General features: G+C 38.3%; 2 protein-coding genes across 7 annotated transcripts; both read left to right on the top strand.

Annotated features, from left to right (window-relative positions):
* The first annotated feature begins 1451 nt into the window (after positions 1-1451).
* Positions 1452-15947, top strand: LOC145769948 (hatching enzyme 1.2-like). Of its 5 annotated transcripts, none has more exons than XM_082581504.1 (10): positions 1452-1531; positions 2113-2190; positions 2532-2621; positions 2781-2936; positions 4452-4580; positions 6140-6303; positions 7427-7562; positions 13408-13540; positions 14497-14583; positions 15763-15947. In XM_082581504.1, the coding sequence occupies exons 1-10, from the start codon at positions 1486-1488 to the stop codon at positions 15878-15880; spliced, it is 1137 nt and encodes a 378-aa protein (XP_082437630.1). In that variant the 5' UTR covers positions 1452-1485; the 3' UTR covers positions 15881-15947. The 5 variants fall into 5 exon arrangements, with proteins under 5 accessions (XP_082437630.1, XP_082437629.1, XP_082437631.1 ...); XM_082581503.1 differs by having other exon boundaries at positions 2778-2936; XM_082581505.1 differs by having other exon boundaries at positions 2778-2936; positions 15774-15908.
* Positions 15948-18729: 2782 nt separating this feature from the next.
* LOC145769949 (dynein axonemal assembly factor 10-like) lies at positions 18730-22276 on the top strand. 2 transcript variants are annotated; one of them, XM_082581508.1, is made up of 3 exons: positions 18730-18807; positions 18944-18991; positions 20386-22276. In XM_082581508.1, the coding sequence occupies exon 3, from the start codon at positions 20457-20459 to the stop codon at positions 21513-21515; it is 1059 nt and encodes a 352-aa protein (XP_082437634.1). In that variant the 5' UTR covers positions 18730-18807; positions 18944-18991; positions 20386-20456; the 3' UTR covers positions 21516-22276. The 2 variants fall into 2 exon arrangements, with proteins under 2 accessions (XP_082437634.1, XP_082437635.1); XM_082581509.1 differs by lacking the exon at positions 18730-18807 and having other exon boundaries at positions 18913-18991.
* The last annotated feature ends 3296 nt before the right edge of the window (positions 22277-25572 follow it).

Genomic DNA, 25572 nt, shown 5'->3' with positions numbered 1-25572 from the left:
CCACTGGATGTTGATAAGCTTGGTGATAGTCAAAATTAAATTGTTACTTTACTCAAACTGTAAACAGTAGGCTCAGGCCCGTAGCCAGCCGGGGCCAGGGGGGGCCTCGCCCCCCTTGAAAAAATTTTTGCCCCCCCTGGCAAAATCCCAACATTCTCGAGCAACAGCTACCATTATAATGATTATTATAAATTATAATGATTAGCAGATATTGCTACATTTGGATCTAGCACTGCCGTTTGTGAGTGTGGATTCTCAGTGTTAACAAGGGTTGACGCTCCCACTAGACGGAGCATGTTACAACCAAGACAGGAAAACTTGGTGCTTATAGCCTTTGAACATTCTGTATCGAAATCTATCGATTTAGACTTGTTTGTGAGACGGTTTGCATCCAAACATCCGCGACTGCAATTGCAATAGACTAGCTCATGCAGTGGCGTAGCCAAGGGGGGGTTTTGGGGGTTACAACGCCCCCTTTTGGCACGCGTGTGACGTCACTATATTGAAAATGATGCTTTCAGTCTCTATGTCTGCAAAACAAAGTTTGCCTAATTTTAAACGAAACTGCACTAAAAGAGCGAGTTTTGCCAATACCAAACATTCAAATATCTCAGCCAGGAATTAGCAACAAGAAAACATAGAGACTTAGCTTTATTTCCGAAAAATGTCGAAGAAAACACGATCTTATCCTTTTGCTATGCTACCGGACAGCACCATTTTACAGGAATATTCATACCCAAATTTTTTGTTGAAAATGCTCTCAGAATGCACCAAATTCAAAGTAATTTTTCAAAATTTTCTGGGGGAGGCCCCCCAGACCCCCCGCCGCTGGGTTGCTGTGTTATGTTGGTCATTGTAATATGGTTGCCGTGATTTAACTACCAAATAAAATAAAAGACCAGTGTTGGCCTTAACACTAATTTGATATATTGCAATTTTTGTGGATATCGATATTTGAGAGGTTAAAATGCCAAAATCATTTCAATTTTTTCGGCTCCCCCTAAAAAAAAGTTGGCCCCCCCTTGCTTTGTGGTCTGGCTACGGGCCTGAGTAGGCTATATCTGAAACTGACTGAATTTAATTGGACAATGAACAAACAAGTCCCTAGATAGCAAAGTCTGTCATTTTTACAGACGTTAAATCAATGTAAAAATGAAAGATTTTGCTGTCTGGCATGTTTGCTAATTTTCTGTGTCATCCTAAGTTTGATTATAGCCTTCGTCCAGATTTTCTCATGAAGGCTCCATAAAAATGAAATACGTTGGATTTAATTTTTAGCTTATTTTTGGGTTAGAAAGGCGAGATTTTGTCATGTCACTACTCTAGGTAGGTTTATTGGTAGCATGCAGTTTACAGATCGTGGTTAAGTGTTTTGAAACAGAGACATGTGCTAGAATTTTAACCGGTGTTAAAGTATGTTTTTAAATTAATGATGCGCCTGTTTACACAGATCTAGCAGTAAGTTAATTTCCATCTGATTAAGACATGAAACTAATTGTGGTTTTCGTCTGCTTCAGCGTGGTTGTTTCAGGTTGGTGCTTTGATATGTTATAAAAATTAAATCAACAACGCTTTCCAAACTGATGCATGGATGGCAAATTCATACAAAACCACCCAGACAGAAAAATTCATCATTTTTACATCGATTCAACAATTTTTGTTTTCTTTGTAACTGACATAGCCAAACCGCAATATCAGAGGAGTAATAAATCTGCAGGAAGCCTAGAAAGAAGAATTAAAGCATCTATTCAAAACACACTTTTATTATCATCAACATATTTCTTCAAAGGACAGAATAAATTTGAGCGAAGCTTTGGCTCTAATTTTAGATCAGTTTTTGGCCTTACAGCTAATATCTAATATAGATAGCCTATCTACCAAAATGGCATGGTCATAGCCTATACTCATATGCACAAAACAAACAAATAGATTTTCAAAATGCTTCAGTTTTTACCTGCTGTTGCAGTCTTTATTATGGCACATAGCCTCCCTTCTTGTTTGTGTGCAGATAGAGCTGACTCAGCATATTTAATACAAATCTTTCTTTGCTAACACAAATTAATGTTCGTGCTCACCTGCGTTAAAGCATTTATTACATTTTTTTATCTGTAGGTTCTCCTTTCGAAAACAAAATTTTAGAAAAGCAGTTCGAGGATTTTTTGCTGCGACGGAACAAACCTGAATATATCGGTAACTGGAAAATAAAACAACTTGAATTTACTTTGGTATTTAACAAAACTTTAATACTGAGCAATTTAGTTCAAATAGTAGTTTCAACTTTATGTTTATACAACTCAATGCAGTTGCTGTTTTCATAACTGTACCAAGTCCTGGATGAGTGATTGGTTATTAAAAATAGCTACAAAAAATGTTTTGTAAAGATCTGTTAGATGCAAATGCAGGTTCATCTTTTCTGGAAGCCACCCTGAAGTAGGCTATAAGCTGCTATGTAGCCAAGACGCGGCAAGACAAACCGTCATATTGGAGCTATGCAGATTCACAACCCAAAAGTTAATCTCCTTTTTCTTCAGATCCCAGACAATGTGTTGATACAGACTCGAATGACTTACTAGTTTCTTCGCCTGATACACCATCACCAGCAACAATCAACCAGTGCAATGGTGAGGAGCAGTTGTGGATTACGGTGATTATTTTTTTAGATAATAGAGACATTTTCATTGGTTGATTATTGTATTTTTATCAGAATAGGTAAAGTTAGCTTTGTTTGTTTGCGCAGTTTATCTACCATTTCACCAAACATGTTTTATTCGGCATAGAAGACGGAGGACTTTATGAAAATGAAGATTGCGAATACTTCAACACAGAGATGTGCTCTACAGTGTGTGTGTTTGGATACACAACCGATGATAAGGGATGCGTGAAGTCATGCAACTGTAACGAAGAAGGACTGTATCAAGGCGATATCATGCTCACTAGTAAGCGCTAACAGTGGCTCCAACTAAATAATCTCATTGTTTTTTTGTTGATAAATGACTTCAGTTGTTTTTTATTGTCCGGTCTTTTACTTGATAATTGATATAAGTTGGTCCAATAAAAAAAAATTGGACTACTGTAGCCTATTTACAGAAGGCAACAACTTAAACTTTTAAAACGAACTAGTTGAATTTTCTGGCACGCTGGCTTTAGTTGGCTAGGTTTTGTTAGCAGTTCTAGGACAATAATTGCCCCTGGGACGATTTTCCCCCGGACAACTGCCCCCCAGACAACTGCTCTCCGGACAATTTCATCAAAAAGTGCACTAAAGTTTTTTCTTAATTAGCGCTAATGGTTTGATTCTTATTTGCGACAGAAAGATATGTAAACATTGCCACTAGAAATATAAATTATGAGCGATTCCTCTTAAAAAGTCAAGTACATTGCGATTTTCATAGTCTTCTACAATGATTGCAATGCAAGCCGAACAGTCTTGATAGCGTTTTTTGGGCGGTGGTGCAGGAAATCCTGCAACCATTTGGTTAATTGTTACCGTTGCTAAAGCCTGCTCGCTCTTTAATGCGTCCAATAACTTCAAAAGGTTTGGATGACATGCAGTAATATTATCTTGATGGTGGATATGCCTTTCAACGAATTGTTTGTGCGGGGAAGATCTTCCACTACACGATCATGCATGCTCCACATGCTGATCGGAAAACGGAGTGATCGTCTGTTGATGCGTAGCCTTCTTCCGATGAAGACATCTTCAAAGTAATCTACGATCAAGTCAGCTTCTGTTGGCATAGTATCCTGAAATGTTTCAAACGCACTAACTACGTCATTTGGTCGAATGAAAGCCAGAGCTAGAAGCATACGAATTTTCAGAGCAAAGTCAGCATCTGCCTAATATTGGCCTTGCAATCCTTCCGCCTGCCTTTCCTTTGTTCGGTGTAACGAGTAACGATGTTGCCATCAAACGTCTTCGTGCTATGAATAAACTTCACCAAGGCATGTTTAAATTTTATTATTCTCTTGATATTCATTATCCGGGGGCAGTTGTCCTGAGGGAAATTGTCCTACGGGGGCAATTGTCCTACGGGGGCAATTGTCTTACGGGGGCAATTGTCCAGGGGGGAAGTTGTCCGGATACCTTTGCTAGCTATAGGCCTAGTAGAAAAATGAAGGAAAATGTAAAATACTTTCAACGCTCGCTCAGTTCAAATCACTGTGCTAGCTTTTAAATTTAGTGGCCTCTGCCTGCCGTGTAGAAACATACATAATTTGAGTATATCGGCCATATCCCTGATGTCAGCTAAGACTTCCAAGAAAACATGATCTGTTTATCACGTGTCCCTCAAAGTAGTTACATAAAATAGTTCAATTAAAGGTTTGTAGGACCACGGCTTACCACAATAGTGATTCCGTGGGTCACGATTGGACAAAGTTTAATTGAAATCAGTAAAATATTTCTTTTGTGCTTTAGTTTCTTTACATAACTCACACTTCTTGTCTTCCAGAGGAGGAAGTGATGGACATGCAAGATAACTCTCAAAACAGAGCTGCCACAAGAGTGCACAGGATATGGAACAATATTCCAGCTGGAAACGGAACCTACATTGTTCCATTCACTTTAAAGTCTGACATAGGTAGGTTACGGCAATTGTATTTCAAAGTAGTGTTTTACGAATGTATAGATATAGCAACTGTAGGCTTAATCTTTTGGCCTACAAAAGTGTAGAAAGCAATCATAGATAGAAAAATAATCAGATGTATCAGAAACTGTATCAAATTTATTTTCAAATAAATTGTGGCATGCCATACTAGCTCGTAGCTACATCACAGAATTAAACAAATGTATCAACATTTGTTGGCAATGCAGCAGGCTGAATATGACACCTGTTAGATCCTTATGCGTAAGATTAGTCAACAAACTTTTTTTTATTGTTGGTGGACGTTGAACACTGATTGAGGGTCAGTCTAGATCAGAGGTGACGAACCTGCGGCCCGCGGGCCGCATGTGGCCCGTCAAAGAATTTTGTGCGGCCCGAAAAACAATTTGACAATCGCTCATGCATTAAAGACAAAAGACATCAACTTTCAAGGTTTAAAGTTAGAAAAGAGGAAAGCTATTAGGTAAAGTTGTGAAAACACTATTAATCAACTTCACCTTGCATTTTCGGTCGATTCCAATCTATGACGTCATGGAATTTTGACAAGTGCTAAGTTGTGTGGCCCGATAACTCATGTGTAATTGACAAAGTGGCCCGCGACTGCAAAAAGGTTCGTCACCTCTGGTCTAGATGGTAAATATAAACCTGACATGAGATTTTGCTCTCCACGTCTTGTCTTGAGAGACTTTGCGATATGAAATTTTTTTTTGAGGTCTAGCATATGGAATTGGATGCACCAACAGTAACATCTAATTCCATTAACTAATTTGTTCCTCATTTACTAACTATAATGTGTTGATGAGGATCTTCTATTAGTGATCATCTGATGAACTTAGCCCAATTTGATTCTTGATTCTTGGTAACACCCAGGCTTCGATAAAAGCGTGTTTTGTCGGTGCTTCTAAGATGTTTTCAGTGCCTTCCATATGAATAAAATTAGTTTGTTATGTTTTCTACAATTGCACACAAAAATAAATGTGTTGCTATACCGAAATAAACTTGACAGATAGATTAACTAATCAGTTAATTCAATCAGTATAACTAATCAAGCTCTCTTAATTGACGATTAAAAAGATCCAGTGTCTATGTCATGTTGTGTTGTGGATCCATATCAGCTGATTAATGTCAGTTTTCTCTAAAAGAAAAACACAGCTGATGTGACTTCACGGGACCAAACTCCTGACAGAAATGTAGTAGGCTATCATTGTTACAAATACGAGCGGAAAATAAGCAAAAATGAAGGAATCAAAGAGTTTCATCGTGTTTCTAAGCCTTTCGTTAAATATGCCCTTGCACATATGAAAAAAGCTATGAAAGGAAAACGTTTACCAATGAACCAATGATTAGAAAAACACGAAATGTTCGAAGAAATCATTTTTCAAATGTAGTCGATAGATTTCAAATGAAAAGGTCCTCGTCTCTTTCATAAAAAGGTGGCCCATTAGCATGGTAAATTAAATTCCATTCCTACCAAAAAGAATGTTGTAAGCAGCTGAAAACAAGAAAATAAGTTTTTCTGCCTCTTCACTCTCCAGTTAAAAGACCACGAGCTGTAGCTGCAATATCAGCGGCAATGGAAGAGTATGCAAAGCAAACTTGCATCCGTTTCAAACCAAGAACTGACGAGAGAGACTACTTGGAAATCTTCAGCGGAAGAGGATGCTACTCTTACATCGGAAGAAACAGCAGAAAGCAGATTGTAAGTGAGCAAGTGATGTTACGTATGAACTGGTAAGCTAGGGCTACCATACGTCCTCTTTTGAGAGGATTTGTACTCTTTTTCCAAGAAAAATGAATTGTCCTCCGAAGGCACTAAAAAATGCTCTAATGTCCTCGTTTTTGAAAGTTTGGGTTTTCATGCTTGTATTTTCTACGGGATTATATTGCTTTGATGACGTATCAGCGACGGCTTGTGGGCTATTTGTTTTCTAAACATTTTGTATAAATAGGCATACCAATGCAGCATGTTGATTTATAAATTCTACAAAAAATTGGTGCATTTTATGGAATTGCTGTTCGCTGCTGTTGAACGTTCATTGCCTGGTTCACTGTAAGATATTAAACGACATTTTAAAGGCCGTGCTCACACTTTAACAAAAATTATTTTTTTACCTACATACGTTTTATATTGATAGGCTACAACGCTTGTAGACGTTGTTGATTACCAACTCAGTTTGGTTGGTTTGTTACTTGAAAAAAATCGAAACGAATGAATAAAAGTGCAATGTGTGTAACACCTAACCCACAGCAAAAGAAATCGTGGCATGGATAGGATAGGCTACAGCTTTGCAAGGAAAGGAACAGCTTTTTAGTTCACGCCGTTTTTAGCATCGTAACGGTTATGTGCAGCCTACTGTTATAAAATTATTTGTTGTCTTAAGGAAGCACTAAAAATGAGAAAAAATAAGTTAAACGTTCAGTCAATCTGTGTTCTTGTTTTTTTTGGTAGCTTTTGCTGCGTGGGCCTATACTGTAATGATCTAAAATGATGTATGGCCTAATAGATTTTTCAAGTGAAAAATTCTACTTGCTGGAGAAACGTGTCCTCTTTTTAGGCGATGAAAATATGGTAGGCCTACGGTAAGCACCAACAGATTTGTTGAAAAAAATGTTGAAACAGAGACGTTTTTGATGTAACCTTTTCAGCTTTAATTTGGAAACAATTTAAGTTCTATCGTTGTTGCATTATCTCTGCTGCAGCAAGACTCGTCAGTTTGAAGCTTCAACTACAAACTTTGACTTATTGGCTCTGGACAATTTAAAATATTCTAAAGATAACTTACTGCAATAGTCGTATAGCAATGACATTGACCTTTATCCAGCTATCGATCGGCCCCAGATGCGGGTATAAAGGAGTGGTCATGCATGAGTTGATGCACGCAATGGGATTTTGGCATGAGCACGCCAGACCGGACAGAGATGCAGTTGTCCGAATAATCAAAGAAAACATTCATACTAGTGAGTATACCGATTTTTTTTTTGCATAACGTAAACCTGACAGAGGAAGCACTGACCGTGGATTAAAAGTTGGTGTTTTTATAAAGACACCGTTTCTTGTTCACACACATCCTACGGCCTCGCTTATTCATGTTAAACTATAGCTTTATTTGCTTATTCAGTTTCAATCATATTTCTTTTTAAATGTTGTAATATCTATACTTGTTCGTAGAAGTGGAGTTTTGCGTTTAGACAGACGCAACTGCACAAGCACAGTTAAACTACTGTAGGCTACGCCAAGAAACTAATTTCGAGCCAAGTTAATTTACTCACCATTTTGTACGAGTTTTCTGTTGGTCTGAGCATGGACGTGGAATCAACAACAATAGAAAGGAGACCACTGGCTTATAGCAGGTTATTACATACGTTTGAAAATCACTTAAACAGAATCCTAATGAATACACGCTTCATTGTCATTGCTGATGAGTGAAGCTCGCCGTTACCCAATTGGCCAATAACAACACCAACAACGTCTGCACGTTCACTGACTCAAGTAGCCTAGTGGCAGTGTTGGGCGCGATAACTCATTTTTCAGTTAAGCGATAACGATAATCGATAAACGAAAAATGCCTAAAGCGATAACGATAAACGATAAATCAAAAAAAACTTAAGCGATAACGATAAACGATAAATTATCGCCGATAATGTCCGATAACGATAATTTTTTTTTTTCTTGATTAGCGCTGCCCCATCCCATGCAGCACGAACTGTTTTCATCAACATAAAGGGACAAAACTTTTTGTAAGTTATGCATAAATAGAATCGCAATAGCGGCAGTGGGTATCGAATCTTCAACCTCTTGATCCAGAATCAAACCACTGAGGTAACCGCCGTGCTTATAATTATACCTTCAGATACCAGTTGCATGCTTTTATCAATTGAGTTACACTGCCGCTTACGTGCAGTAGGCAAAATAATTAAATCAAATGAAAATACCATAAAAAATTCCAAACTTTGTATTTTGCTTTCTACTAGGGCTGTTTACAGCAAAGTCAGCAATAATTGAAAAAATTCCCAAAAACGCAAAATGCTTGAAAATTTATCAGTAATCTTAAGCGTTATTGGTAGTAAAAATGTGCATACTGTGAAATCCATCAAGCTTGTCAAATTAGTCGTGTTTGTTTAAGAACAATAACATAATTATCGTAATTTACTGATAATTTCAGATCATTTTTTTTTTGTTTTCTTTGTGAACACCATCATTAAAGCAATGGCAGAACGCTCAGTTGTTGAGATAAGAATTACAATGTAGGCACTGTATTAGTGGAAATAAAAATATTTGATTGAGGTAGGCTATGTCGCATAGGTAGGCTACAGTAAATGAGAAAAGTTATACCGTATTTAGCATAATTTTACCACGCAACTCGATCCGCCTATTGTCATGCAAAAACTACTACAAGATGCAAAAAATGTGATGTCGGTCTGCATGTTAAATGCTTCAAGCAATATCATATTCCGCAATGACTTGTTTCAGTGATGTTGTGCTACTTTGCTAATTTTCATCTTCATATTTTTTAAACTTTCATTTCAATAAAATGCTCGATGACAATAATGACATGACAAGACATGAAGACATTTCCCATTTATTACTTTGAGCGATAAGTAAAATGTAATAACGCTTACGCATTACGCACAGGAAACTTGTGAAATTTGATAACGGATTTGTCTAGCGTCTTATATATAGGACGGCTTTTTTTCAAAAAGTACAAACACAATTAGGAAAAAAATAATTGTGACATGTTTTTTAGGTCATAATTATGCAATATTTAAATTTTCCGAAATTTTTTTTAAGTACTTTCACTTTCAGCACAAATGGGTTAACTTTTTAAGTTAAATGGCACTTATCATCATCATAATCCATCGTCGGTTTGTTCCCCACTAGTGGGGGTGGCCGATTGTTTCCGCGCAGCAATTGTTTTTATCCCTTTTCTCTATTTCACTCTGTCTCTTGCATCTTTCTCCTTCAGTCCGACTTTTTTAAATTCATCCTTCACTTGTTGTTTCCACGTTCTTCTCGGACGACCGCGTTTCCTCTTCCCATCCACTTTTAGATCTAGTGCCTTTCTAAGAAAACTTCCTTCCTCCCTCCTTATCACATGTCCATTCCATCTTACTCCATTTGCCCTTGCCAGTTGGTCTATGGTCTCTCTCATCTCTAGCATATCCAACAATTCTTCAGTCCTTTTTTCCCTTCTCGTTTTCACCCCACACTTTGCTCTCACCATTGACCTTTCCGTTCTTCTCAGGATTGCCAGTTCACTCTCTCTCAATACCCATGTCTCGCTACCATATACAGTAGCATTGCAGGCCGCACACAGCTCCGATATACTTTTCCTTTCATCCTTAGTGAAAATTTTCTGCCATACAACATTTCCCCACATTCCCTGAACTTTGCCCAGCCCAATCTTGCCCTTGTTGTCACCGCTGCTTCACATCCACCACTTCCATCTATCCGATCACCCAGATAACAGAAGTCTGTCACTGTTTCGATGCCATGGCAGAACTCATCATCATGGCCTTCCACTTCATTCCTTCCTTTACTGCATTTCCCACAAACAAAACACTTCGCCAATCTTGTTGCGGCTCTCTTGACATTAGCACATCTTGCATGTACCCACTTTCCACATTCCTTGCATTGCATTGAATTTCTCATCACTCTCTTGCCACATATTCCACAGGGATCTACTTTGCTCTCAACAACTGTTCCTTCTGCTCCACTCACCATCACTTTTGTTTTTTCAAGATTCACCTTCATACCCTTGGTTTCAAATGCTTCTTTCCATTTCTCAAACTTTCTCTCCAGTCCCTCCATACTATTACTTGTCAAGATCAGGTCGTCTGCATACAAAATTTCACTCAATAAGCCCTCCCTCACTCCTTCAGTTACAACGTCAACCACAATAGCAAATATCAGAGGTGACAAAACTGATCCTTGGTGTACACCAACCTTCACAAAAAACTCGTTTGAATAATTTGATCCAACTCTTACGTTTGTTCTAGCATCCTCATACATAGACATCACAGCTCTCACTAATACCTCTGGTATACCTCTTTTCCTCATTGCCCACTCCATCACTTTCCTTGGTACTCGGTCAAATGCCTTTTCTAAGTCGACGAAACACATATATAGTTTTCTATGCTTCTCTCGGTATTCCTCCTGCATTCTTCTCAATATAAACAGAGCATCCACTGTACCTTTTCCTGGCATAAATCCAAACTGCATATCATTTAATTTCACCAATGTTCTCAACCTCTTTTCTAGTATTTGATCCACAATTTTTATTCCATGCTCTAGTAGTTTTACACCTCTATATACACTGCAACTTCTTACATCCCCTTTTCTCTTGAACAGTGGAACAACAGTACTATGCTTCCACTCCTCCGGCATTCCCTCTCCATCTAATACCCTTTGGCTAAGTTGTAGCATTACTTCAATTCCCAACTCTCCACTTGCTTTTATCATCTCTACGCTCACTTCTGATGGACCGACTGCTTTATGCAGTTTCATTTGCCCCACTGCCTCCACTACTTCATCACGAGTCACCTTTCCCACTGGACCTTCCACCAGATCAACCTCTGTCATATGATCCCATACATTCTCCTTATTCATAACATTTTCTATATGTTCCTTCCACACTTCTCCTCTGCTTTCCGGGCTGAAATGCAACTTCCCATCTCCACTCCTTATACATCTTCCCCCTACAATATCTTTTCCATTCTTTTTCATTTGCTTTATGAGTCTGAATACTTTGTTTTGGCTTTCCCCCATTTTATTAAGTGCCTCCTCAGCACCATTCTTCATAGCTCTTGCAACAACCCTCTTTGCCTTGAACTTATGCATTCGGTTATTATTTTTGGATTAAAGTTATATCGCCAAGCTAGAAAAAAATCGATCTTACAGTCTATAACCGATCTTGTGTTGTTATTGTGTGTGAATTTTGTCTTTTAATCTGAGTTTGTGACGTAACCGCACGTCTCAAGGCAAGTTCTTGCAATTTTAGTTAATCTACTCATCTAAAGATTTAATGCGCTTAAAACAGTAAGTTTCATGTTTTGACGAGAGAGATTTTATTTTTTACGACAATTACTAAAAACTAACACTTCCAACGAAAAAAGAAAACACAAGAATAATAGTTGATCGTGAGGTGGCGCGAAAGACCATGTTTCCGATGTAAAAGCGGCCTCGTATTGCGACACTTTCACAAACCACTTGCCAATTTCTTTCGCTGCGCTTCAAAAGAAGTTGTGGCGCCTGTGTGCTTACTCGCGATGGCCCATTGCAGCAAAACAACAAGAGACTTGTTGCATGCATTTCATTGCATTGCAATTTGCAACTCTAAAAATTATTGTGTTGTCACGGCTGTCGCTGCAGGGGGGCGTGCCCCCTTCCCTGATAAAGACCTGTGCACACACACTTCAGGCACTGAAGAAGAACTGGTTTTAATTTTACTTTCATTAACTAGGTGGCTAGTAAAAATATTACTTACTTTTCATGATTTTTCCGCTTGTGTGTTGATCCAAAATAAAATTTATCGGCGATTAATTATCGACGATAATCAAATATTGCCTTTGGCGATAACGATAAACGATAACTGAAAAAATAATTAAGCGATAACGATAAGCGATAAAAATTTATCGCCGATAATTATCGCCGATAAATTATCGCCGATAAATTATCGCCGATAATGCCCATCACTGCCTAGTGGTAGATTAAAAATTTACAATTGACTTCAACAGCGTCACCAAAGCAAGCCTATGTCATCATCATCATCGGTCCCGCCTAGATAAACCGTCGGCTACCATGGTTTTCCACGACAAACCATTGCCGCCCAGCAAGCAAACTCAGTCATTTTTGTATTGGTTCAACGGCTGTAGCCTAAACGTTGAATCAACGCAAAAATAACCGATTTTGCTGTCTGGGTGATTACTTTCACAAACTTTTCGAAGTCCTCATAATTATGAGACCATGTTTCCAATATTTTTTAGATGTGAACGTCCCTGGTGCCTCTCACCAAGAAGTCTTCCAATCATTACTAATTCCGCTCTTGCAATAGACATGCCCGATGAATGTTATTTGCCTTTTCATGTATCACAGGAAAACAGCACAATAACAACAACAATCAGAAAACTATATGTTTCTCAGCAGCCGATTGTAGCAAGAATTAACAGCGATAGACACCGTGTTTCGCCCACGAGGCTGGGCTTGTGCTGACAGCCTGGAAGAACGCCCCTTTCTTCACAATGTCCTCCCCTGGCGCTTGCTGGTTTTGTTGGCTCATTTCTCTCCGCAAAGATAAGAGTTAAACAGAGTGGTAAAGGGGCGGTCGAACACCCTTGTGGCAAGAATTCGGTGCGATACTGACAAGCTCAATGGGCTTGTCATTGAGCTTGTCAAACACGGTGTCTACTGTCTATCGCTGTTAATTCTTGCTACAATCGGCTGCCGAGAAACATAGCCTAATAGTTGATTGGATGGTCTAATTGGCTAGCGTGGAAGCTACACCGTTATGGTTAGCGAATCGCAACTGCTCGCTGTACTAGTGAGTGCTCAGCCTTGTGCTGATAGCCGGGAAGAACGCCCCTTTCTTTACAATCAGTAAACAGTTACTGAGTTTGTTTCTCCCTAGCCTACAGGACAGTTTTAATGGCCGCCGAGAAAATTTCTATTTCTCCGTTCGTTTTTTGTTAATGCTGAAAGTGTCCCTGGGCACAGGATCGGTTGAAAGCACATTTGCTGCTGATCATTTTATGCTTTGAAAGTTTGTAAATTTGAGGTTCTTGAATAATATAAAAAATGATATTACAGAGTACTTATCGAACTTTGAAAAACAGAAGAAATCTTACATCGATTCGATGGGATCTCCATACGACATTGGGTCCATTATGCAATACGGGGGGTTCTTCTTTTCAGCAAACAGGAAGCCAACTATCATTGTACGGTAGGTCTCAACAAAACCTTTTTCACAAGTCGACTGATAGTTTGGCACAAATGCAATGGATAGAGTAAGCAACGATCGCTACATAAAGATCTTTGTTAAATTCTTAAACTTCAACAAAACCTAAATTTTACAATGTTTGTTTTCAAATTTCTAATAGTTTGAGAACCTTTTTGTCCACTCATTGTTTCAACCACGTACCCTTTACACCTTGACGAGACTTCTAATTTCCGAATCAGATTTTTCCAAGCTGACTAGCCTAACCTTCATTTTGCGATGTAGAGATGGTCTAGCACAGGGCTACTCAAGTACTCAACTAACGGACCGCGGTGCGAATCCGGACCTTCTGGGCGTTGATGGTGGTCCTCGGACTTCTGGAAGAATAATCTCATTGCCACGTTTCAGGGCCTCTTTAAACAGATTTCTATTGGGAGGAAGCAATTTTCTCTGTGATTATCCTAGTTGCAGGGGGCTTCGACCCCCAACACTTTGTCAACAATCCACGTCAAGTTGCATTTTACCTAAAAAAATATAGTTCGGTTCTGGTACTAATTAACTTTCGCGGTTGCGTGTGAAATAACTTATTCACCGGACCGTTAAAACTAGGCCTATTCAACTTGTCAAACTGTACCTTTGTTAATATTAGTTGATCGAGTAACCCTGATCTAGCATCATCCTGGATCTAAATATGGCATTATTTAGGCTAATTCTAAAAAGTATTTTACCAGCTGAACTTTCTCATGTAAGCTAAACAATACTTATTGAAAAAAGCATTTAAAACTTAGCATTAAAGTAGGCCTACAAGATAAAATACGTAAATTGAATAGAAGCAAGTAGACACAAATGTTTGTATCATGCAGCAACGAACAGCGAAACTCTATTGTGGCTTCAATTTTCCATTTAATGGAAAACAGTCAAAAACAAATTCATCTTTTTCAATTTTTTGACATGATTTTCAGAAAAACTGGAAAACCAGTAAAATCTCAAAGAGATGGTTTCTCAAAAGAAGACGTGAAGCAATTGAACTCTCTCTACCGTTGCAGAAAGTAAGATTTATAAGTTAAGTTAGGTAAGATATCATTGCAAAACCTTTCTATTCTTGCTTCATTAATATTAAAATTACAAAAATTTATGATCGTGACTTTATGAAACGTCATTCAACATATAATACAATGCCATGAAAACGTAACTTTGATAATAAACTTATTAAAAAATATTTTTCGAAGGAGGGGAAAGATAAAATTAGGAAGGCGACTGCTCCTCCATAAGCCCAAACGGCTGCGCTCTGCCCAAACGCCCAAACGGCTGAAAGCCCAAACGGCTGCGATAATGGTAGGCCTATATAATGCATTGTATAATGAAAAAGTAGTGGTATGTCTATAGCAAATGGCGTACGAAGGCGCGAGGAGAAGGTGGCATTCGAAACAAAAACAATAGCCGACAACTCTTGGCTCCGGAGCAGAATGTGTTTTTGTTAATACTTTTGCTCTAGCTTCACTAATTCTAAGACCCTTACCCCAACAAGAAAAATATAATTGTGAATATGTTAAGCGCATTAAAATTAAGCTTTTTATTTAAAATATGTTAAAAGTAAGCATTGACTTGATGTTGTAATAAAGCATTAGGAACTATCATTTTGCAAATGTAAGCAAATATTTTTGAAGTATTCAGTAGCATAAGTTTAATGCAGACTATGTTCGCTGCAAATGGCCTATGGTTGTGCTCAGGTCCGTTGAAAGGCTAGTTTGGGCCTAGTAGCTACTAATGATATTCCAGGGGCTCGAAAACAAGACGCCATTAAAAAAATGATTTTAACAAAGATTTATAGCCTACAATTTTTTCTTGAACTTTACAAGTCTCCTGGAAAGATTTCCGGTCCGAGTTCAAACGTAGCCTATCCCCTGGAACCCCCTTAGCAACCCAGTAAATGTACTTTCAGTTATATTCAGAGCTTGTGATTCGAGTAGCTTTTAATTTTCAAAATCGGGTTGAAATCTTTCTTCTGTAAGCTGGTCTAGCCCCAGATGACTTACATGAAATTTTCGACACCAAATTAAATAATTTAAAATCTACAGAAATAAACTACAGCGTGATTAGATGACAGTGTAGCCTACACTGGCTCCTTCATTCTTTTATTATTTCAATTGATGTTCTAGTGAGCTAGCTGAATGATTCATGACCTTCTAACAACGTTTATTGCTAATAACGTTTTAACAATGTTCAAGGTTTATTGCAGGTAGACAGAGTTCAAGCACAACGTTGAAAAAGTGGTCCACTGAACAAACACAGAGGTTTTCAAAGAGACACAAGCCAATCTTTTTTGCAACATTTTGGAGCGCCTAGTCATTTCCAAGGAATTGTTTCAACCTGCAATGGATTTTAATTTCATTTTGTATTACAATAAAATGCATCCAAAACAGTTCAGCACTGCAATTTTACACAAAACAGGCATTCGGAAGACATCTTGATAATTATAGCCTACATAACTTTACGAAGCAATAAAAGGCCGTTACTGCATTTCTCGGGAGCCGATTACAGCAAGATTTACCAGAGATAGACACGTGTTTCTCCCATTAGGTTGGGCTCATTTAGTGAGTAGCCTACTCAGTCTTGTGTTGATGACTGCCAGAAAAAACACTTCTTTCTAACATACATGAAAAGGCCGGTAGGCTAGGCTTCATTGCGTTTTTAAAAGAAGTTTCTGTAGTTCAGAAAAACATCTTTTGCGTTCATGAAGCTAATTTCTTTTGCGTTCATGTAGCTTCATGTAGCCAGCCTACACCGTAGCCTATAGTAGAGGAGGGGGTAATTTTAATTTCGACGCTGGTTCGACTTTCAAGGTAGGCTATGCGCTTGAGCTACTCATTCTACACTACAGACTGCTCTGCATTTAGCAGCACCCGATGCAGAGCCACTATATACATCAACCTGTACATAGTGGCTCTGCCCGATAGATGGAATAATTCCCCGGTAACAACACTTCAATAATTGGGAACTTCACTCTGTCAATCTCGGTAACCGTCCACGCGTCAAATGTCTCTACAACTATGCGAAACTACTAGGAAAAACCTATCAATGCTTTGTCAGTCAGAGGATAAAGGTTCAAAACCAACCAACTAACATAGCCTACCGCCTGACCAGCCCAAATAAAAGGCTTTCTCATTATGTAAGGAAACAAATGAAATGTAAGAACGAGTGATAACATGTTAAATTTAAAAAATGGGCTTGATAGCATGTTTGTCTTTACTACTTTTTGAGAGCATTCCTGACATTAGGCTATTGTTTGTTTTTTATATTTGTGTTTAATAAAAGCTTGTAGCCATAGCCGTAGGAGAAGAATAGGCTACATTTTTGAGGTGCGAACAAAAGTTGCCCAAATTTTATTATATATTTTCAAAAACGCAACATTTTTGAAAATTCTCAAGTCACATAGGCAGAGGCTGGCTTAGGCCGCTAGTCTATAATATTTAATTCAACATCAGCCATCAACTTGGCAGTATAGGCTACAAAACCACAGGGAACAAAACGTTTAAACTGAGAAAAAAGGCAGAATTTACTTTAATCTCTATTCATAATCTGCTGTGTCCCAATTAAATAAACCATCAAATTGAAATGTTCCTGTAGCACAAAAATAAATGTTTCAACAATGATTTGACGGCAGCGGCTAAATAAAATTTATCTATGTTGCCTACCAGTAAAAAGTACCAAAAGACTTCAACTGGCATTTTTTGAATTTTGACAAAAATAAAAAAGCTGAATGACTGTAGTCTATCAGTTTTTCCAAAGAAATGTTTCTCATTGTTCAACTGAAAAGGCGAAACTCAAACCGACTTCCGCATTATTTTTCAAAATAACAACGATATTGTAGTTCTTCATTAAATCTGCTTCTGATGAAAATAGAAAAAAGTGGTTTTGCAATAGCAAAAGCTATTTATGTTATAAACTGGTTACAAATATGCTTTGCAAAAGTGCATAAATTTGCGAAAGCAGTACCGAATTGCAACATTTTTTCAAATTATTTAAATGGAAACTCGCCCGGATTGTCGCCAAAACAAATCGAGTTTCATTTGAAATCAAATGTTGATTTTGGAGTGCGAGGTCTGTGAGGTTGCAGTTGTTAGTACTTTTTGTTGTGTCATCCAAGTTTGGTACGTCTTTTCTATGAAAGATTTTTTCATTTTTGTTCTTCAGCCAAAGTTAACACATAGTTACAACTCAGCGATCCATTTTGACACATTAGTCCAGAAATTGCTTGCCCAAATGTTTGTTTTTCATGTCTTTATCCTGCATTGCGTGAAAGCGGACTTGAGCGCGATGCATCATTGTACGCCTTCCGACGTACACCTGACCCACGCTGCAGCCGACGCCAATGTCTGTTCCCGGTTGTCTACTCTACTTACCGTATGACTTAAATTTGGTACTACCCATTACTCGAAATCGATCACTGGGTAGAGGCAAATATCGTAAAGTTTCTTGCCCAGAGAAATAACAGCAAGTGCAGGTGGCTGGAGTCGAACATGCAGGCTCTCGACTGCGAGCCCAACGCACTAACCACTCGGCCACTGCTGCTGAATTACAAATGCTTTGATTTTGAGCTGCTGAAAATCATGTTCCCAGTTGATGAAAAATTATAAAAAGGCAGTTTGAAATAAGACTAAATTTGTTGACAGAAAAAAAATTGCAACAAAGTTTAGCAGTCTTCTTCGTCATGTATTACACTCTCTTAGCACAGAGCAATTGAGCATCATACAAGCTCTTGCTCTATCGTTCAACTCGGCTAAATCCTACGCAGAGCATCTTGCTGTTGGGACAGGGCATTCAAGGAGATGTTGCATTGTTTGCTCCTATTCACATTTCCAACTTGTGCGAATACCCCTAGTGTCGCATCAACATCCTACACCTTCCAATACCAGTATCGTAGAATGCACTTTTATTTTGTTCCATTTTTTTCTGATTATCTCTGTGTTGCAGTTTTAACTTGAATAATAATAATAATCTGTAATTATTTAAAGAAATGGCTAGAAGTTATTCACTTCATAATGTGCTTTTGGGTTTGGATATTCTTGTGTGTTTCATTTTTCTTTCAGGCCAACAGCAAAAACAATTTTTTTATTGGGAAACTTAATTTAAAATTAAACCAAGAACGAGAATTTTAGACACTTGCACGTCCCAGGTCACCCAGTTCTGTGGGAGTGATTACAAAAAGTTGTCAAAGCTGGGTGGCTTGCCTGTGTTTGAGCAGCCATCGTTTGAGCAAGCAATTACAGCAAGTCAGTATGCACATGTACTATTTTTATTTTATTAAGCTTAACAACATCATATATGGACGAAGTCAAGAACCCTTTATCTCAAGCCATATACAAGTATTTATAAACTAGTTACAAAAAACACTGATTACTGTTGCAGAAACTTGGCAGCTGGACATTGCAATTGCAACCATTATCATTCTTGCAGGTAAAAATCTTGATAAAACTATAAGCACAGTTTGGCTTTTTTGAACAAAATATCCCTTGGAATTTCAAAATATTTTTTTTTGTTGTATCCAGGCTTACACCCGGTAGTTGAAGATTTAAATTAAGTATACGGGAAGGCAAGGAAGCCAATCTTCCTGTCCACCTTCAGACATGCCTTTAAGTGTCCTGCCAAAGACACAGCCATATGCTCTTGAGTGGTGTAGAACCGACGCCCTTTCGTCTGCCATTCCAGGGCTCTCACCACTCGGCTCTGCAGCCGGCATAAAAAATCAATATAATGATGAAATGATAGTAAATATGGATGTAACCTTTTTTTATGTTGATTGTTGATAGTAGTTAACCCAACAGTCCCAACACTTACCTTGTGCGTGCTTATTCAAATGACATTTCCATCACAGCTGCCACTTAAGTGTGATATAATCTTACATGCTCATATCAAGAACAAGTTTGGTCTTTTTATAAATCCAAGGCTAAAGATTTCCACAATTAATCTATGTCCTCATATGGCTGTGTTTGCAAATAATGACATGATTAGGGGGACATGAAGATTAGCTTCCTTGCCTTTCCAAGCTTGTCTTGCGTAACTTCAACCATTAGAGAAAACATGGCTATGGAGACCAGGATTTGATAAACACTTTGTCAAACATTGCCAAATGTCGGTAGGGATGCAACCTAGTTCGTACCATGAACAGTTCGGACCGTCAGTTCGTACCTTGAAAAGATCAAGTAAAAAAAATAAAAAAGCCGAAGTTGCTGATCGCAGTTTCCGCAATCATTTTAAAATTTTCCCTCTGAAAAGATTGAGAAAAAAAATAGCTCAAAACCGAAGTCTGCTGATCGCAGTTTCCGCAAACATTTTTTTACAGTTTCCGCTAACCTTTACCCTAACCATAGAGTAATCTATGCTCTAACCCTAACCCTCGCTGATCGCAGTTTCCGCACACATTTTTCCGCAGTTTCCGCTAACCTTTACCTTAACCATAGAGTAATCTATGCTCCAACCCTCGCTGATTGCAGTTTCCGCAAACATTTTTCCGCAGTTTCTGCTTACCCTAACTCTAACCATAGTGTAATCTATGCTCTAACCCTCGCTTATCGCAGTTTTCGCAAACATTTTTCCGCAGTTTCTGCTAACCGCAGTTTCTGCTAACCCTAACCCTCAAGTTTGTTTCAAATTGTTTGGGGAAACTCCGATCAGCAACTACGGCTTTGTGCTATTAAACTGCGATCAGCGACTTTGGCTTTTTTTAATTTTTTCTCTTGATCTTTTTAGGGTACGAACTGACTGTACGAATGGTTCAAGGTACGAACTAGGTTGCACCCTGTCGGTAGCAGCCAAATCATGCCATCATAATTATATGTTTTTGATTGCAGAGGAAGATTTTATGCTTGTAAGAAACTGTAAGTCATTGCATATTTGAATTATTGTTAAAGTGGTGAACTAAATGGATAAACCTCAAATTATCTCACACCTAGAAAAGTCCGTTAACTACACATTATATGATTGTAAATGGATACCCAGAAGTGCTAAATTTGTGACAATTGGCAGTCATCCACGTGGCAGTGGGGCTTTGCACATTTATGAGATATCCAATAGAGAACTGAAACTGATCAAGGAAAGTGAAACCGCAACATCAATAAAATGTGGTACTTTTGCTGCATCGTCTCTTCAGTCTCGACACCTTGCGACTGGTGACTTTAAGGGGAACTTGAATGTATGGGATTTAGAATTAATGAATCCAGTTTATAGATGTTCTGCTCATGATGAAATTATCAATGCCATTGATGGAGTTGGCGGACTTGGTATTGGGGAAGGAGCCCCGGAAATTGCAACAGGAAGTCGAGATGGTTCAGTTAAAATCTGGGATGTTCGACAAAAGGACACTCCAGTGGCTTGTATGGCCCCAGAAGAAGGCGAAGATCACAGAGATTGTTGGGCAGTCGCATTTGGCGATGCTTATAATTCTGAGGAAAGGTGTGTATGTGCTGGTTACGACAATGGCGACGTAAAAATGTTTGATCTGCGGAACATGTCAGTAAAGTGGGAGAATAATGTCAAAAATGGAGTTTGTTGTGTTGAATTTGATCGAAAAGACATCCCAATGAACAAGCTGGTCACCACCACTTTAGAAGGGAAATTTAGAGTGTTTGATGTTCGCCATCAGCATCCCAAGTCTGGTTTTGCTTCAATCTCAGAAAAAGCTCATAAATCAACGGTATGGCTTGCTAAGCATTTGCCACAAAATCGAGATGTTTTCATGACTACTGGTGGCTCTGGCTCCCTCTCTCTATGGAAGTATGAATATCCTGCAAAGCGAGTAAAAGTGGAAGACGGAGTTGAAACTGGAGTTGCTGGAACATTGCAGTACCTACAGAATGCTACCCTATCCACCCAACCCATCTGTGGCATGGACTGGAGCCCAGATAAGCTTGGTCTTGCGGTCTGTGTTGCATTTGATCAGGCAGTGAGAGTTTTGATTGTTACAAAGTTGAATAAACTGTAGTCTTAAAATTTTAAATTTAGCGCTTATTATTCTGCTTTTTACGAAAATGTACTAAATTTGATGTGCACTCTACGAATTCATCTGCTAATACTTTTGTTGCAAACTTAGTTTTATTGTTGTAGAGCTTTAAAGAGACTAGACATTTTGATTGGTTGTACCACAAATAAATGACAACACAGGTTTAATATTATTGTAACGAAGTGTTGCTACCGCGCCAACTTAATAACTAAGTTTTTGATCTCAAGCAGGTTTTAACGTTCTTGGTTTGTGCTTCTCCCTTTTTCTAAACCTCTGCTATGTTGACTTGTATTGTTTAACAGTGGTCTGTGATAGTCAGAAATAATAATATAAAAAAAAACTGTATCAATCATAACAAAAAACTAAGATTAAAAGTGACATTTTATTGTCTGTGTTGAGCCTTTATAAGTAGATTTGAATTTTACAGAATATGTATTAAAATCTCATAATCTTAAAGCATTGATAGTCACTCTAGTAAAAAGGTTAGACGCATCCAATGCTTATCAAGCAGTCAATGCTCCATTGCGTTTATAGTGTGGTTGTTTTCAGTCTCGAAATGTATTTCTGTATATAGGCTACATGGTAATATCGTTAACTTCAGTGCTCTGAATCACTACAAATTAACTTGATTTCCTGGTTTGACAATTGTCATATAATGTAACGAAACTGTGCTTTTATACATTTATTTATTGCAATTTGATTCGTGAATTTGATAAAAATAAAATTGCATACTGCATTTTGCACCATAGTCTGTCAGTTCCTGTGTGTTGTTGATGAAAATCTTTATTCTCTGACTGAGAAAGCCTATTTGGAATCTTATTTTTAAAGGTTTTGAACCAATGACGCGGCTACCAAGATTGACAGAGTGAAACTTTTGAATAAAGACCTGTCATTGAAGCGCACTCGTTGACAGTTGACGTTTTGTGACGTTGAGTATTTCTCACAGTATTTGAAACTACGGTATTTTAAAGAAGTTTTTTTTGACAACAGGATAGCTGAAAAGATGCGTGTAAATATCTAAGTTATGTAGGCTAGTTGCAGGCAGGCCTACGTAGGTTAGCCTATACCGACTTCTTTTTCATCGATGGAAAAGGTTGGGCGGCAACAAGTGAGATGATTTGAGCAGATATGTTTCCTGCCATTCCAGATAGTCTAACCAAGTAAAGTTTGGACTTAAAAACACAATTTATTGACCAGTAAACTTTGTATACATAACAGAGCAGAAATATCTATATAAGTACAGGATTGGGAACCACTTGATGCACTAAGCCTACGGTTGGAAAACTTGCAAACCTTCTCTGTTTCAGCTTCCTTTGTCACACTCTCAACTTCTTTCAACGAAAAAATTGTCTTATAAATTTCAGCCAGAGTGTCAGTACGGCCTTGCATTGACACGTTAAGCTAGGTAAAATGCCCCCCAGCAGGCTGCGCCACTTGGCGTCGTCAAATTTCCCAACCTCTGTTCTTGATTCCATCACTCGCTACAGAACTTTGCTACGTGATGCTGCAGTACAGTCTACAGAAGGTGTGTATATTCTGATTCCAAGCACATAAGCTCAAATAAAATAAATTCAACGTCCTGGTCTGGTTAAAATTGACAAATTCCTTTTTCAGTGTTGTAGCGAAGACCAGCAGTCGCGACCCATTTTCAAAATTCCCGCGACCCAGGTGTTAAAAACCATTGACATACGGACTACGATATGTGTTAGTTGGTGAACAAATTGTTTAGGCTTACACTACGGTATCTGTTCTATATCGACTAAAAGCAAGTAGTAGTCTGATGGTGCTATGTTGAAAAAGCTGATGTCCAGAGCGTTTAAAAGTTGATGGAAAACTGCTAAAAAGCGAATTTATAATAAAAATAACAGTTGTACAAGCAGCACAGCGATTATTTTTAGCAAAGCAAGATCAAAAATAAATAGACTAAACAAAATTAGAAAATAAGACAGTTTTGCATTTGATGAATTTTGAATAACATTTTGGTCAAGTGTGCGGCTAACTGTACAAGTTGGGCTGCGAGTGAAGAAAAGTTGCAGACACTGGCCGATGACGTGGAGTGAGTGACTCAGTGAGTGACTAGCCGATGACGTCGAGTGAGTGACTCTGTGTCTTTCGTGTTGTCAAAAGTAGGCTACTGCACATCGGCTAATTCTGTGTTTTTCAACCTTTTTTGAGACACGAAACACTTTATGCATTAAAATAATTGTGCGAAACACCAAACAAAATTTTAGCCTATAATGATGCAATAAAATAAATAACACAACAACAATGTAGGCTATTCACTTCCAGTTTTTCTACATGCGGTAGGCTAGTGTCAGGGGTCACCAATCTTTTTTGCATGCGGGCCACTTTGGCACTAAGGAAAGCTGTGGCGGGCCGCACTAATAAAATTTTAGGTAGGTTGACTCTTATGCTAGAAAAGAACGCATTTCGTACCCAGTATCCAGCGTTAGGCTACATGTTGATAATAGAATAGCGCAGCGACAAAATTAGTCGAACAACGCTATTGCCAGGCTAAGCTCCTTCCACAACACTTTTGACTTCTTTAACAATGCCTAATAAACGAGGCCACTTGTTTTGCGCACTTATAGCGAGGCGAGCGGTTTTTTCAGAATAATTCATCGCCAAGCAAGAATGGTGTTGTCACTTCGCTTCACAAAAGAAATCTTGCAATTAACAATTTCAGTGAACAAGGAAACGTTTGATAGGCCTACATCGCAATAGCCTACAAGCAATAGGCTACTAGTGCCCTGCAAACGTATCAGTGAAAAATAAGCTCCAATAAGAGGGAGAAAGAAACCATGCACCATGAAACAAACGCTTGTAGAAATCACCGAAAAAACGATTCTATCGATCGGTAACCACCGTCATTCTGGCAGAATAGTTTTTCCGCTTTCCGCCTAAAAAAGTCATCCGTGAATAAGTGCGAGGCATAAAATGCGACCTGACATAGCTTCGAAAAACCTTAAATAAAACAATAACTCGCAACACGTGCCACTTAAATTTTACATGCATCGGATTCAGTATTAAATTACCTTTCCAGGAATGTGCACCAATAGGTGGGCATTTGGAAGGAACTCCCAGCAGAACGCTTCAAAGATGGAGGATATATTTACGATAAACATTAAAATAATATGATTTTTGCATAATTGACACCTCTTCAAACATCTTGAAATAAAACTTTAATCCGCAACACGTGCCACTTAAATTTTGCATGCATCGGATTTAGTATTGAATTATCTTTCCAGGGATGTGCATCAATAGGTGGGCATTTGGAAGGAACTTCCAGCAGAACGCTCCAAAGATGGAGGATATATTTACGATGAACATTAAAATAATACGATTTTTGCATAATAGACACCACTTCAAACATCTTCAAATAGAACTATAATCCGCAACACGTGCTACTTAAATTTTGCATGCATCGGATTCAGTATTAAATTACCTTTCCAGGGATGTGCACCAATAGGTGGGCATTTGGAAGGAACTCCCAGCAGAACGCTTCAAAGATGGAGGATATATTTACGATAAACATTAAAACAATACGATGTTTGCATAATAGACACCTCTTCAAACATCTTCAAATAGAACTATAATCCGCAACACGTGCCACTTAAATTTTGCATGCATCGGATTCAGTATTAAATTACCTTTCCAGGGATGTGCACCAATAGGTGGGCATTTGGAAGGAACTCCCAGCAGAACGCTTCAAAGATGGAGGATATATTTACGATAAACATTAAAATAATATGATTTTTGCATAATAGACACCTCTTCAAACATCTTGAAATAAAACTTTAATCCGCAATACGTGCCACTTAAATTTTGCATGCATCGGATTTAGTATTGAATTACCTTTCTAGGGATGTGCATCAATAGGTGGGCATTTGGAAGGAACTCCCAGCAGAACGCTCCAAAGATGGAGGATATATTTACGATAAACATTAAAACAATACGATGTTTGCATAATAGACACCACTTCAAACATCTTCGAATAGAACTATAATCCGCAACACGTGCCACTTAAATTTTGCATGCA

Source organism: Aplidium turbinatum, chromosome 5 (genome assembly GCF_918807975.1).
Source record: "Aplidium turbinatum chromosome 5, kaAplTurb1.1, whole genome shotgun sequence".
NCBI classification, from domain to species: domain Eukaryota; kingdom Metazoa; phylum Chordata; class Ascidiacea; order Aplousobranchia; family Polyclinidae; genus Aplidium; species Aplidium turbinatum.
Note: the sequence above shows the minus strand (reverse complement) of the source record. Positions and strands in the feature narration are given on the sequence as shown.

Coding starts and splice junctions, on each gene's coding strand:
- LOC145769948 (XM_082581503.1), top strand. CDS start 1,486: ATGAAACTAATTGTGGTTTTCGTCTGCTTCAGCGTGGTTGTTTCAG. Junction 2,191..2,531: donor GAACAAACCTGAATATATCG/GTAACTGGAAAA, acceptor CTTTTTCTTCAG/ATCCCAGACAATGTGTTGAT. Junction 2,937..4,451: donor AGGCGATATCATGCTCACTA/GTAAGCGCTAAC, acceptor CTTGTCTTCCAG/AGGAGGAAGTGATGGACATG.
- LOC145769949 (XM_082581508.1), top strand. CDS start 20,457: ATGGATAAACCTCAAATTATCTCACACCTAGAAAAGTCCGTTAACTAC.